The sequence below is a fragment of the Stegostoma tigrinum genome, chromosome 1 (assembly GCF_030684315.1).
Source record: "Stegostoma tigrinum isolate sSteTig4 chromosome 1, sSteTig4.hap1, whole genome shotgun sequence".
NCBI classification, from domain to species: Eukaryota; Metazoa; Chordata; class Chondrichthyes; order Orectolobiformes; family Stegostomatidae; genus Stegostoma; species Stegostoma tigrinum.
The window spans coordinates 36350253-36365929 of record NC_081354.1 but is presented as its reverse complement, the minus strand read 5'-3'; the positions used below and the strand labels follow the sequence as shown (position 1 = coordinate 36365929).

Below are 15677 nucleotides of genomic sequence, written 5' to 3'. Positions count from 1 at the left end.
GACAGGGTGCCCTAGCTCAGGATTCTCTTCAAGTTAACATACAGGTTCAGGTGGCGAATGCAATGTTAGCATTAATTTCAAGAGAGCTAGAATACAAGAGCAGAGATGAACTGCTGAGGCTGTGAGAGGCTTTGGTCAGACTGTACTTGGAATATTGTGAACAGTTTTGGGCCCAGTTTCGAAGGAAAGATGTGCTGGCCTTGTTGGGAGTCTAGAGGAGATTTACAAGAATGATCCAGGGGATGAAGAACTAGTCATATGAGGAGTGGTTGAGGACTCTGCGTCTGTACACTATGGAGGTTAGAAGGTTTGGGGGTGTGGGGGGGAACTGATTGAAATTTACAGAATATGGAAAGGCCTGGATGGAGTGGATGTGGAGAAGACGTTTCTAATAATAGATTGGGAAGGGAAGGCTTCAGAGTAAATGGGGGGCCTTTTGGAACTGCGAAGAAGGGGAATTTTTTCAGCCAGAGGGTAGTTAATCTGTGGAACTCTGATTTAGAACGCTGTGGAGTCAAATCATTGGGTAAACTTAAGACAGAGAGGGAGTGGTTCTAACAATGTGGAGCTGGAGAAACACAGCAGGTCAGGCGGCATCAGAGGAGCGGGAGAATAGACGCTTCAGTTCGGGACCCTCCACTAGTCTGGATGAAGGGTCCTGATCCGAAATCTTGACTTTCCTGCTCCTCTGATGCTGTCTGACCTGTGTTACTCCAGGTCCACGCTGTATTGACTCTGACTCTGACTCCAGCATCTGTAGTTCTTGCTATCTCCGAGTGAGGTTCTCGATTAGTAAGGGGATCAAGGTGAGGAGGAGAAAGCAGGAGAATGAATAGATAAATACGTTAAAGGGAAGAGGTTAACCAGGGAAAGAGTAGGGTCCATTATGGACTAATGGGGCAACCCTGTGTTGAAGCCACAGAATATTGGAAGGGTGTTGAATGAATACTTCTCTCCAGTCTTCCTTCTGAAAAAAGAGAACGTAGGTATCGAATTTAGGAAGAATGACTGTGAGGAATTTGCACAGTTTGACATGGAATAGAGGTATTGGATGCTCTCAGTTTTAAAAGTCCGACAAGTCCCCAGGCCTGGATGAATTGCATCCCAGGCTACTGTGGGAGGTGAGGCAGAAAACTGCAGGAGCTCTGACAAATTTTTAATCCCTCTCTGGCCATGGGAGAAGTGCCACAGGACTGGAAGACCGCAAAATATGTTTTCTTTTAAGAAGGGCCGAAATGAGCCAGGAAATTACAGACCAGTGAGTCTCATCAGTGGTAGGGAAACTATTGGAGAAAATTCAGAAGGAGCTCAGTACCCCGTTGAATTTTTTTGAAAATGGGATAGTGTTGATGAGGGGAGTTCAGTTGATGTAGTTTATATGGATGTTAGCAAGGCTTTTGTCAAGGTCCCATGTGGAGACTGATTTGAGAAGGTTAAAGCATATGGAACTGAGGGAAACATCGTGAGATGTATCAGAAACTGGATTAGAAATAGGACACAAAAGGTAGTGTTGGAAGGCTATTTGAGTTGGTGGAAGCTGATGTCCAGTGCTATACAACATGGATCAGCACTAGGATCCTTATTGCTTGTTATGTACATAATTGAAAATGTGGGGGAAATGTTAAAGTTTGCAGATGACCACCAGATTGGTAGGGGGCACAGAGCAGGTTCACCAGGATGTTGCCTGAGATGGAGAAATTGATCTATAATGAGAGGCATGGATTTTGTTGCTCCTCATAGCAGGGAACACTGAGGAGGACATATTTGTGGAGTAAAAGATTGAGTGAGTGAGTGAGTAGTATGGATAAGGTGAATAGACAACAGCTGTTTTTCTTGATTTGAGGATATGGGACATGTGCAGGAAATTGGGATTAGTGCTCTTTTAGTGGTGGTTATATTGGTGCAGACTCGTTAGGCCAAAGGACCTTTTCTGTTCTGTATGTATGAATGGAGTTGAGAAACATATCGACTCTGATCGAATGATGGAGCAGATTCAAAGCAGCAGAATTGGGCCATTCAGCCCTATATCTTGTGGTCCTATGACCTACTTGTATTGAAATATAAACTCAAAATTTAAGTAAGGTCCAAATGTTAATACCTCGACACAAAGGAGACAGTTGGCTTTACTATGCCCAAATTCATAGACTCTTTCAAAGATTTGGGAAAGACTCTCAACCAGCGCTGCTATTGCCAGGCAGGGGGAAGAAAAAACTGTTCTTGTTTAGTCACCAGAATGCAGGTGAGGGTTATTTGCTGAAATGAATCTTGTGGAATTCTAATAATGACCAATGGGTTGCCAGAGGAAGTACATTTCAAAAATACACATTAGATTGGGTGAAGGGCACTTTGTTTAAAAGGACACTGAAAGATCCACTTTGGTGGGGGAGGGTGAAGAGATCTTGTTATAACTGGGAGGAACTTGGGACTTTAAGCACCAAGTGTACATTTATGCTGTGAGGACTGTGGCATGGAATTTTCAGTTCTCTTTGGAAATTCTTAAGTAATATCTTTTATGTAGTTTAACATGTTAGTTGTCTACTAAATAATGTTTAGTCTGTGTTGATTTTAGTTTGATATGGTAAAAGTGTTCACATATGAAATCATGCCATGCCATTGTCTGCATTGGTCATTTTTAATATCTTAACTGGTCGATCTCTGTAGCGATTCTATCACCCTTGAGCTCTCATCTTTCATTCCCTTTGGAATTAAGATATGCAGTCTATACTTTCGCTGTCCATCAGAAGCTCTCTCCTCTACCAAGTCTAATTGAGCACTATGCAGACTTTGTTTGGGAAAAGCCATACCATGTGTATGTAGTGTTCTGAATAATTACCAATGTTGTCATTATTGTGATCTTATTGTATGTAATTACCGGTTGGTAATTAAATATCTTTAGTAAGGCTACCGGTAACTCTAGCTCCTAGACAATATTTGAAACTACAGGTACTTCTGCATTGTAATGATGTATACAGGTATTCGTAAATGAACACTTTATTTTCTCATCTCATAGATACATAAAGCAAGTGCTCAGTTGTAGAACAGTTCAGTTTTATTTAATTCAACTCAACAAAACTGGTATGTAATTTTTAATGTATTCTTTTTCTCACCCACAGCTCCAATTTAAAGTGAAAATGGATCACCATTCAAGAGAAAATGAGAGCATTGTCCCATCCCTTACTGATTTGGAAGGTTTTCTTACAGAGCACAATTCTAATGTTGTTTGGCTGTTTGTTGGTGAGTACTTATATTTATTGACAGTGTTTTTCATTTTTCTTTTCAGGGATATTTCATCTGTTTAAATGCAATAGTTCACAAGTTAATTTATTGTTTCTACCACTAGTGAAATATTTGCAGTTGTTATGAGGCTGTCTGCTGTTACAGTAATTTGATGGATTTCTTTTCTGAATTTTCCCTTTGTGTGTTTATTTCGGTAGTGGGAGGGGAGAATGATATTTGTCTCATTGTTACCCTCAATAGGAGTTTATTTACAGGTGGTTGGGTAGTTCTCTTGGCTGATTTGTGGTGCAGTGTGATGACAGCAGTAACAGTGGTGGGTTTAATTACCACATCAGTTAAGATTAACATGAATGGCTGTTTCTCTTCTCAACTTCTTCCCCATGCCTGAGGTGTGGTGACCCTCTGATTAAAACGCCACCAGTCGTCTCTTCTGTAATGAGTGGTATTATAAGTGAATGTTTGCAGTCAACCAATTTGTGACAAAATACGTTGCCACATTTAGGAGTCTGTCCAATCAGTCTACAATGATAAAATTTCTGCTTGCTTGGTGTCATTTGGAATCACCATTTTTCCTCCATAGGGGTATATGGCTGTGTTGTGCTGTTAGTGTTGCCATAGTGAGGCATGTGATTGCTCAGCTGTGGAAAGAGGCTTTTAAACTTTGGGCTTTTGTAAGATTCACCTTCAGTGTCTGAGGCAACTTAAGTTTGACAAAATTTGGGTTGGTGAAAAGGAGATGGTGAGAGGGCTGGTTCTCTGGGAGAGGGTGAAGGGCTGAGTAAAGAAAAGTAGACAGTTGTGGGGAGACAGAGAGACAGAGTGTGTGGATATGGGGCCTCTTATTTTCTGCGGAACCAAGCACAATGACAGAAACATGTAGATTAGAAGAATCAGTGAACAGTTTAGTGTAACCTGGAGGTTGTATTGTGGGAAGCATGGAAACGGAGGATAAGGATTCTTACTGTTTTTGAGGACGACCAAAAGCACCAATACATGGCAGAGTGCAATGCAGGAGGGCTGAGTATGGGCTATTTCCAATTTGGCTAGTTAAATTTGGAATCTGGAGGAGGACATTTGCCTCTCCACACTCCACGGGACGGGAAATAAAAAGCTTTCTCTGCCACTTCTTTACCTGTCTTAAGCAGTTTACTAAGGATCAGTGGTTAATTGTAGTTGAACTGGTAATTTTTAAAAAAATTTTTGTTGCATTTCGTTGAATGGTGCTAAAATATAGCCACCTTATCTGTATATTTAAATTGATCGAAAACTGATTTCAGGTAATCACCAGACATGACAAAAATGCTGAGGATGGTTGCTGCTGATAATGCTTGAGTTCAAGACCTTGCATCCAGAAATTGCTACGTGTTGAACCTATTTTAGCCGCCATTTTAGTCCCTGTACAAAGACACGTGAATTTTGAACTTGAAAACCAAAAGCATACAAGTTCCAACTGTACGTAACATACAACTCATGCATATAACTAGGAATTCTTGACCCATGATTTGGCTATCTGAAAATCAGTGGGAAGAATGACAGTCCAGTTTTCTTTTCCCTCCAGGTTCTGTTAGTGAATTGGACGACTAAAATTAGTCATTAACAGTGCCCTGGAATAATCCAGACTTGTTGCATTGAAGGATTTGTATATGTAATCCAATTGTGAGAATTAATTTTGTTTTGAACTTCAATCATTTGGATGTTATCTAGCAGCCATCTAGGTCTGGGACTGAAACATGTTTCTGCATTGTGATGATCTTGAGGTTACTGTTTAAATTTGCAGCTGCGTTGAAATATGCACACAATATATTCAGGTTTTATTGCATTGCAGTTGCCTTCTGGAAGTTTGTTGATTTAATAAATGTAGCATACTTGATCAGACTGTCGACTTTGATTTCCAACTGAGATAATTTTATGAACGTGCAAAGTTTGCTTTTGCATTTTTAGAACAGTGATTCTATTGTCTTATCGTTTGTGTCCACTCTTTTAGTTTTGATTCCTTTCCATATTCCAAGAGAAAATGAGAGCATTGGTGTTTTCATATGGTGTGGGGATGGAGGGTACAATGCAAACGATAATGGTGGGCGGGGGGGAAATGATAGAATTGGGCTAAGAGGTGATGCCCACCATGATAAATGACCCTGCCAGGAGTTAGTTCCGAATATTAAATAAAGAACAACTGAGATTTAATAAAAAGAAAAATTGGAAAAGTTCAGCAGGTACAGCAACATTTATGGAGAGAAAATGGTTACTGCAGCTTGGTGAACTTTGTCAGAGTAGCTGTTTAAATGATGTGGAGGTGCTGGTGTTGTACTGGGTTGGGAAAAGTCAGAAGTCACACGATACCATGTTATAGTCCAAGATAATAAAATGTGAGGCTGGATGAACACAGCAGGCCAAGCAGCATCTCAGGAGCACAAAAGCTGACGTTTCGGGCCTAGACCCTTCATCAGAGAGGGGGATGGGGGAGGGAACTGGAATAAATAGGGAGAGAGGGGGAGGCGGACCGAAGATGGAGAGTAAAGAAGATAGGTGGAGAGGGTGTAGGTGGGGAGGTAGGGAGGGGATAGGTCAGTCCAGGGAAGACGGACAGGTCAAGGAGGTGGGATGAGGTTAGTAGGTAGCTGGGGGTGCGGCTTGGGGTGGGAGGAAGGGATGGGTGAGAGGAAGAACCGGTTAGGGAGGCAGAGACAGGTTGGACTGGTTTTGGGATGCAGTGGGTGGGGGGGAAGAGCTGGGCTGGTTGTGTGGTGCAGTGGGGGGAGGGGATGAACTGGGCTGGTTTAGGGATGCAGTGGGGGAAGGGGAGATTTTGAAACTGGTGAAGTCCACATTGATACCATATGGCTGCAGGGTTCCCAGGCGGAATATGAGTTGCTTTTCCTGCAACCTTCGGGTGGCATCATTGTGGCAGTGCAGGAGGCCCATGATGGACATGTCATCAAGAGAATGGGAGGGGGAGTGGAAATGGTTTGCGACTGGGAGGTGCAGTTGTTTGTTGCGAACTGAGCGGAGGTGTTCTGCAAAGCGGTCCCCAAGCCTCCGCTTGGTTTCCCCAATGTAGAGGAAGCCGCACCGGGTACAGTGGATGCAGTATACCACATTGGCAGATGTGCAGGTGAACCTCTGCTTAATGTGGAATGTCATCTTGGGGCCTGGGATGGGGGTGAGGGAGGAGGTGTGGGGACAAGTGTAGCATTTCCTGCGGTTGCAGGGGAAGGTGCCGGGTGTGGTGGGGTTGGAGGGCAGTGTGGAGCGAACAAGGGAGTCACGGAGAGAGTGGTCTCTCCGGAAAGCAGACAGGGGAGGGGATGGAAAAATGTCTTGGGTGGTGGGGTCGGATTGTAAATGGCGGAAGTGTCGGAGGATAATGCGTTGTATCCGGAGGTTGGTAGGGTGGTGTGTGAGAACGAGGGGGATCCTCTTGGGGCGGTTGTGGCGGGGGCGGGGTGTGAGGGATGTGTCGCGGGAAATGCGGGAGACGCGGTCAAGGGCGTTCTCAATCACCGTGGGGGGAAAGTTGCGGTCCTTATAGTCCAACAGCTTTATTTGAAATCACAAGCTTTTGAAGTGCTACTGCTTCATCAGGTAAAGTGGAAGGAAGTGCACAGGCACAGAATTTATCGGTAAAGACATAATGGTAAGATAATTCCAGGTAATTAAGAGTGTCAAAAATTAAAAACAAATAGTGTAAGTGGAGTGTCGGCAGGTTGAATAACAAGTCTTTGCAGGTCATTGTGTAAATTGGTGTTTCAGGAAAGTGTGAATATAATGCTATTTGTTTTGTGGCAACACCATCATGTCTGTTTCATGAAGTAAATTGGAGCACAAGTAGTGAGTCAGCTATGTTTTGTTTTCCTTTTTCTTGTTTCCTATATTTAGTACTCTGCAGGTGGTGAATTTCCATTATCACTGTTCTAATATTTTTCCTTCCCCAACCTATAAAACTGTTTATGTTTTTCATTCCAGAAGTAACACCTCTGGACAGGAAAGATATGCATGACCCTTAGGTTTGTTTTGTTTGTTTGCAGGATGTGCATCCTTCTAGTCATCAGTAATGGATCACCTGTCAAAGTTTGACTTTGTTTTCCTGGTTTCTAAACTTATTTGATTGTCCTAAACTCTTGTAAGGTTGGATTAAGGTATAAATTTAAAGAAGAATTGAGATTTAAAGATAGAGTAATTTCCTGCAAAAATTGTTTTTGCTTTCTGTTAATGTTCTTTTAAATTTGCATGTCAAAATGGTGATACATCTTGTGTTTATAAGGTAAAATGTAAGGATGCCCATAGTCTTACCAGATCATAGGGGTGCCCTGTCATTTAGAGAGAGAAGACTAGTAGTGTTTTAACCTGAAGGTTGTCATGCCTCCGGCAATGGCAGAGGTTGAGAAGGAGAGTCCTTCATCGTAACATCAGCTGGTGCCAAAATGAACCCAGGCTGTTTGCGTCACTTTCATATTGCAAACCAGTTGCCTTGCCAGCTCAGCTTAGTAACTCCCCACTTTTATAATGTGTGTATTGTTGTAATCTGCTTGTTTTCTTGAATTTTTTTTATTTACTAAAGAGCAAATTGATGGCTGATATATTCGTTTAAGGCCTTTTTTGGCAGTTCACTTGGCTGGGCGCGGAATCGTTCCTGTTTTAGGTGGCAATATTGGGGGACTGTTAAATGGTCTCTGAAGCCATTGTTTGATTTTTTTTTGCATAATCATCTACACATTTCAAATTTTAGTTCATTGGTTAGAAAAAAATGAGTGATTTGCTGAGGTACTTGATTTAATGCGAGCTCTTTCTTTGCAGCCACAATTCTATCATGTGGATGGATTATTTATCTGACTTACTACAATTCCCGTAATTTAGGATTGATACTGACTTTGGTTCTGAACAGGCTGTACAAAAATGGATATGTACACATTGGTAAGTTTTTTTAAAAATTTCATTCTTCACCTGCATTGAGACTTTTTTTGAGGATTTATTCAGAAGAAGAATTAACGTTTTCTTCATTCCATATCAGAGTCAGAACAAACTGATTTATATTTCATTGAAAATACTCTAATTTCCTGCATTCTACCGAAGCTGATAAAATGCAAAAGAATGTAAATAGCATTTTCAGAATATTAATTTACATAAGGCTCCCAATCAATTTTTATTTATGCAACTGTACAAAACTTCACTACACAATATGTAAAGGTTTTCAATTAAGTTTTGTTATTCAAGTCTGATCCATGTAGCCTCTAAGCTCGGAATGAAATTTTGTTTCTTCATATTTGATTCAACAAGTCTTTGATGCTGCTGTATCAGATAAGCTGATTAATTATCTCCCTTTCTAATAGGTTCATTTTCATTCTCTGTACTGTCCGGAAAGGTCATGTTTCGTGAAATATATTATATTAATGAAGATGTGTCGATCAGGTAGGAACTGATTCATAGAATTGAAAGCTAAGCAATTCTAGCATAAATTTCCTCTAAATTTTGCCAGCGTTTATTGAAAAATAGAACTTAGGTTAAAAGTAATCTGCACCTTGACATTGTTTACAGAAATTTGCCCATACAGAATGCAAATTAGGAAATACTGCTTAACTGCTTATGATTTGGCTTTCTTTTCTTTAGAAGAGATAGGATTTAGTTTGTAATTTTCTGTTATTGCAATCTTGATGTGGCTGTGTTGTAGGTGGCCTCCTGTAAAGGTCCTCAGCAGCGCAGATGCCAGTCTTCAGTCAGTTCAGTTCATTGCACGTAGTATCAAGAAATAGTTGGAGGCATTGCAAAGCCTATGGGCCCTGACAGTATTACAGTGATAATACTGAAGACTTCAGGTCTAGTTCTTGCTGCACCCCTAGCCAAGCTGTTCCAGCAAAACTGCAAAGCTAGCATCTATCCAATGACAATGTGGTATATCTGAAATGCCAAAAAGGACAAATCTAACCCAGTCACATTACCATCCCAATGATCAATAAAATGATGGAAGATAGCACTGTTGATGATATCAAGTAGCATCTGCTTTGTAACGTCCTGCCCACAAATGCACTGTTTAGGTTCCACCAGGGCCATTCAGCTCCTAGCCTCATTACAGCTGTGAAATAAACAGACAAAAGAGCTAAATTCTAGAGGTGAAGTGAGGTGAGATTAACTGCCTTTGACATTTGAGGTTGCATTTGACCAAAAGCTGCATCAAGGAGCCCTGGCTAAACTGGAATTAATGGGAATGGAGACAAACTCTCTATTGGTTGGAGCCATACATAGCAAATCAGAAGATGGTTATGGTTGTTGGAGGTCAGTCACCTCTGGTTCTGGATATGTCTGCAGGAAATCCTCAGTGTATGGCCCCAGGCCCAACCATCTTCACCTGCTTCATCAATGACCGTCCCTCCATTATAAGGTCAGAAATGGGGATGTTGACCAATGACCCCTCTATTTTCAGCACCACTGAAGACTCCGAAGATACTGAGGCAGTCCGTGTAAAATGCAGCAAGCCTTGGACAATATCCAAACCATCCACTCCCTCCACCACCAATGTTCAGTGGTAGCGGTGTGTTCCATCTACAAGATGCATTTCAGAAATTCACCAAAGCTTCTTAGACAGCACCTTCCAAACCCATAACCATTTCCATTGAGTGGGACAAGGGTAGCAGATACATGGGAATACCACCAGCTACAAGTTTCCTCCAAGCCACTTACCATGCTGAGTTGGAAAGAATTGAATTGAATGAGCTTTATTGTCACATGTACGCTATTAAGGACAGTGGATACTGTAGTTTACCGTTGCCGCATTACCGTACCATCTTGGGTTCAAAGGTATGTAGATACCGATATTTAAGATCAAATTCTGAGGAAACAAAACAAAATTAGGAAATAACTAAATAAGCAGTCTAGTATGACTGGTCATATGAATAAATCAGAAAAATAAAGTGGTAAAATGTTGGGAATATCAGTCTTTCTGACCCAATCCGTGCTGGCATTCACGAACATAGGAGGAGCCCCACTTTAGGCACTGTCTCTTTGCCGTTATGTCCACTTCGATGACACCACTGAAACCACAATCACCCTGAAATCGAGAGTCCCTAGCTTTGTTGCTAGACCAGGCTGCTGATGGGCTCTGAGTCCTGCTTCGACTGCAGATGTCACCTTACTGGCACAGCCATCTTGAACAGTCCACTGCTGTCATCCTCGATTGCTGGAGGAGCCTTGCTGCTGCCGCTGGCCCTAAAAGCTGGGTGAATGACCTTTGTGCTGCTACCGGCACTGATGTGGGGAGAATAACCTTGCTGTTGCTGCTGTCAGCCCCGAACACTGTGAGTACAACCTTGCTACTACTACCTTGGACCCGAACACTGGGAGAACATCCTCACTGCCGCTGCTACTGCCTCTGATGGCAGGGAGAAGCCACAGCTGCCACTCTGTGTGTGGCTCACCCTCACTGCTGTGCTGATGCTGCTGACCAACTTGCCACAGTAAAGAAGCACAAAAAAACCAAAAGGAGAAGAACATAAAGCAAAAGAAAAGAACAGAGGCAAAGATACATAAACCAAGAAAAGAAAGCACATGGGATTGGATGGGCTCTGGGCAAAAGCCTGCACGTAGCCCCATTATTGCCACCACCATCTTGCACCGGAAGAGATATCACCAAAGTATAACACTGTTCCTTCAATATTATTGGGTCATAATTCTGGAATTTCCTTGCTAATGGCATTGTCGGTTTACCTTCAGCGCAGTTCACCTCTGCCACCCTGACAGCAGTCTATATACCACCTCATGCAGAAGTGAAGAATGTTTGGATGAAATTTTATAACTCTACAAACTCTCTGGAGATGAAGTTCCCAGAAGCGTTATTCATAGTGTCCTGCGACTTCAACCAGGCCAACCTCAAGAAGATGCTCCTAAATTACCACCAACACATCTACTGCCCCATGAGAGGACCAAACATCCTTGACCATTGCTTCACAACCATTGAAGATGCCTACTGCTCCATACCTTGACCACACTTCGGAAAATTAGATCACAAAGCTGTGTTCCTCCTCCCAGCTTAGAAGCAAAGGCTGAGATGGGAGAGCCTTCACTGAAAGCAGTACAATGCTGTCTGAGGCAGCTATAGACTTTCTCTGGGACTGCTTGGATTTGGTGGACTAGACCATATTCAGGAACTCAGTGGACAACCTAGACGAGTACGACACCACTGTCACGGACTTAATTAACAAATGCGTGGAGGACTGCATGCCAAAGATGTCAATTGGGTGTTCAGCAACGGGAAATACACAGCCTACTGAAGACCATATGTGTGGCATTGAAGTCAGATGACGCAGACCTATACAGAAAATCCAGTTACAACCTCCCCAAAGCCATCAGAAGCAGAACCACACCAAGTTAGAGGCCTAAACCAAGAATACGGACACCCACCGCTTGTGGCAAAGCCTACATAGCTGAACAGGATACAAAACGAAGCAGAGCAAGATAGTGGACAAAAATGCAGCCCTCCCTGATGCACTCAGTGTTTTCTACACCTGGTTCAGGCAGAATGCTAGCGGCGCAGTGTCACCTGCTCTGACAACTCCGGACCTGTCTGTTCCCTCTGTCACTGCTGCAGACATTAGATTGGCTTTCCTGAGAGTCAACCAGAAGAAAGTGAAGGGCCTAGATAGAGTCTGCATTCATGCACTTAGATCCTGTGCCGACTAGCTGGTGGAGGTATTCGTTAACATCTTCAAACTCTCCTTACTACAAGCAGAGTCCTCACCTGCTCCAGGAAGCCCACAATCATCTCAGTACCAAAGACAGCACACGCAACCTGCCCGAGTGACTACCGCCCAATGGCTCTGATTTCCATAATCTCAAAATGCTTTGAGAGGCAGGTCATGGTTCACATTAGCTCTAGTCTCCACAGCTTGCCTTGATTCCCTGCAATTTACCTACAGCAAAACAGGTCCACAGCGGACACCATTTCCCTAGCCCTAAACTGATCCCTGGAATATCTGGTAACAAAGACGCCCATGTCAGGTCCCTACTCGTTGACTACAGCTCTGCCTTCAATACCATAATCTCTTTCAGACTGATCTCAAAACTCCGTGACCTGAGTTTTGGCTCCGTCCTCTGCAAGCTTCCTGACCCACAGACTGCATTCAGAGAAAATAGACACCAACAGCACCTCTCTCCATGATAATACTCAATCCTGGTGCCCCACGAGGATGTGTTCTCGGCCCCCTGCTGTACTCCCCGTACACCGTGACAGTAGCCAAATCCCAAACAAAGTCCATTTACAAGTTTGATAACAACAGTACTATTGTAGGATGGATATCTAACTAGGACATGTCAGAATACAGGGAGGAGATAAAGTGCTTGGTATCATGGTGAGGTGATAACAACCTCTCTCTCAATGTTGATAAAACAAAAGAACTGATCATTTGAGTGATAGTGGGAACTGCAGATGCTGGAGAATCCAAGATAATAAAATGGGAGGCCGGATGAACACAGCAGGCCCAGCAGCATCTCAGGAGCACAAAAGCTGACGTTTCGGGCCTAGACCCTTCATCAGAGAGGGGGATGGGGTGAGGGTTCTGGAATAAATAGGGAGAGAGGGGGAGGCGGACCGAAGATGGAGAGAAAAGAAGATAGGTGGAGAGGAGAGTATAGGTGGGGAGGTAGGGAGGGGATAGGTCAGCCCAGGGAAGACGCACAGGTCAAGGAGGTGGGATGAGGTTAGTAGGTAGGAGATGGAGGTGCGGCTTCGGATGGGAGGAAGGGATGGGTGAGAGGAAGAACAGGTTAGGGAGGCGGAGACAGGTTGGACTGGTTTTGGGATGCAGTGGGTGGAGGGGAAGAGCTGGACTGGTTGTGTGGTGCAGTGGGGGGAGGGGACGAACTGGGCTGGTTTTGGGATGCAGTGGGGGAAGGGGAGATTTTGAAGCTGGTGAAGTCCACATTGATACCATTGGGCTGCAGGGTTCCCAAGCGGAATATGAGTTGCTGTTCCTGCAACTTTCGGGTGGCATCATTGTGGCAGTGCAGGAGGCCCATGATGGACATGTCATCTAAAGAATGTGAGGGGGAGTTGAAATGGTTCGTGACTGGGAGGTGCAGTTGTTTATTGCGAACCGAACGGAGGTGTTCTGCAAAGCGGTCTCCAAGCCTCCGCTTGGTTTCCCCAATGTAGAGGAAGCCACACTGGGTACAATGGATACTGTACCCATTGTACCCGGTGTGGCTTCCTCTACATTGGGGAAACCAAGCGGAGGCTTGGGGACTGCTTTGCAGAACACCTCCGTTCGATTCGCAATAAACAACTGCACCTCCCATTCGCGAACCATTTCAACTCCCCCTCACATTCTTTAGATGACATGTCCATCATGGGCCTCCTGCACTGCCACAATGATGCCACCCGAAAGTTGCAGGAACAGCAACTCATATTCCGCTTGGGAACCCTGCAGCCCAATGGTATCAATGTGGACTTCACCAGCTTCAAAATCTCCCCTTCCCCCACTGCATCCCAAAACCAGCCCAGTTCGTCCCCTCCCCCCACTGCACCACACAACCAGTCCAGCTCTTCCCCTCCACCCACTGCATCCCAAAACCAGTCCAACCTGTCTCTGCCTCCCTAACCTGTTCTTCCTCTCACCCATCCCTTCCTCCCATCCGAAGCCGCACCTCCATCTCCTACCTACTAACCTCATCCCACCTCCTTGACCTGTGCGTCTTCCCTGGACTGACCTATCCCCTCCCTACCTCCCCACCTATACTCTCCTCTCCACCTATCTTCTTTTCTCTCCATCTTCGGTCCGCTTCCCCCTCTCTCCCTATTTATTCCAGAATCCTCACCCCATCCCCCTCTCTGAAGGGTCTAGGCCCGAAACGTCAGCTTTTGTGCTCCTGAGATGCTGCTTGGCCTGCTGTGTTCATCCAGCCTCCCATTTTATTAACTGATCATTTGACTTCAGGAAAAAAGCAGGAAGACATGCCCTTGTCTACATCAACAAAGGTCAGATGGAGGGGGTTGAGTGTGTCAAGTTTCTTGGAGTGATAATAACTGATCAGTTTTGGACCTCCCACATAAATGTGACAGTGAAGTAGGCACAACAATGCCTCCTTCCTTGGCGGTTTAGGAAATTCAACATGTCCATTGGTACCCGATTAGAATTTGACTTTTATTTTTTGATTATGCATGACAAATATGCCATTTTCTGGCTAGTTTACTGTTAACTCTTGGTCCCTGTGCAGACTTAATTTGAGAGCTTAGCTAATTGTTCCCAAACCTCTGATGCAGACACTTTGTGCTATCCACAGGGAGATATTTGAAATCTCCACAAAGCTTAAATGGGAGACAATTAATCTGCTTCTATCAATTAAATAAAATTTCCTTTCTTTGAATTTTGATTTGATTTACTAATGTCACTATCACTGTTGCTTATTGATATTCTATTGTTCTTCCTTGCTTAATTCTTGAAATTACTTGTTGAAACTTGCTGCTTCTACATTAGCTGTAATAGGCTTATTGAAATAGCTGAAACTAAAGTATTTATGTTGCAAAAAATTTTTTTTATGCATTATGCAGAAGTTCTACATTATTGTTTGAACTACAGTTTTAATAGTATTGCCTTTCCCAATTTTCATTATATGTGTATTTATTTTGTTAGAATCCAGGATGGATTTCTCATATTCAGGTGGTGGAAAATGTACAATCCTAAACAGAAACAGCATGGTGAGTTTTTTTACCTCTGTAATTGGTCCCTTTTGTGTTTATAACTGGGTGCTCAACTGAAAACCATGTTGCTTACTAAGGTTAATCGTCTAGCACCACTTGACACTGATCTATTTCCTAGATTTATATGGTCTTTCACCTTTTCTGTCTTCACAGGAGTTTAGTCATTTATGATATGTGATTGCAAAACAATCAATTGCATCTATTCGTCACTGCACAGATAATGTTGTGATTCCATTGTTCTGATTATGAACACTGTTGTTTTGTTATCACCTTGACACTTCCTCTTCACAACACCAACCTATTTACACATCTCCATTCCTAAAATTGAAAAAGCCACGTATCGTTATTAGCGTACAGGCACGTAAACATTAGCAGTGTTGATATCCATTCTTCCAAAGTTGTATGAAAAGTTATGTATAGCCACTTATTCACACAATACTACACTAGAGGTTACATGGTATATGCATCCATAGTACACGTCATTCCAACTAGCTGTGCAGCTTAAGTTGCAATTTTCACTGCAAGGTAATGTTGATTCCAGCAAAATGAATCAGTGAGATAACAGGTAGAATCAATTTACCAATGAAGCTAAGCGATTCCGGAGAGTTGTATCCTGTTTCTCCTGCAATTTTAACTAATGGCCAAGATTATGACAAATCTTTATTATCTACTTTCTTCTTCTTTTTCCTACCTTTAACTAAATAAGGGACTGATTCCTTGATATAAGATTTCATAGGCACCGACTGATTCACTCTCA

General features: G+C 43.2%; 1 protein-coding gene across 4 annotated transcripts in view; it reads left to right on the top strand.

Annotated features, from left to right (window-relative positions):
• Window positions 1-15677, top strand: part of kiaa1109 (KIAA1109 ortholog) — a 438508-nt gene that overhangs the window by 36055 nt on the left and 386776 nt on the right. For all 4 annotated transcript variants that reach the window (XM_048546322.2, XM_048546500.2, XM_048546414.2 and 1 more), the window contains exons 3-6: window positions 3114-3234; window positions 8032-8148; window positions 8565-8643; window positions 14853-14917. In XM_048546322.2, the coding sequence (XP_048402279.2) occupies window positions 3132-3234; window positions 8032-8148; window positions 8565-8643; window positions 14853-14917 (364 nt within the window). In that variant the 5' untranslated portion in view covers window positions 3114-3131. The remainder of the gene's footprint in view (window positions 1-3113; window positions 3235-8031; window positions 8149-8564; window positions 8644-14852; window positions 14918-15677) is intronic.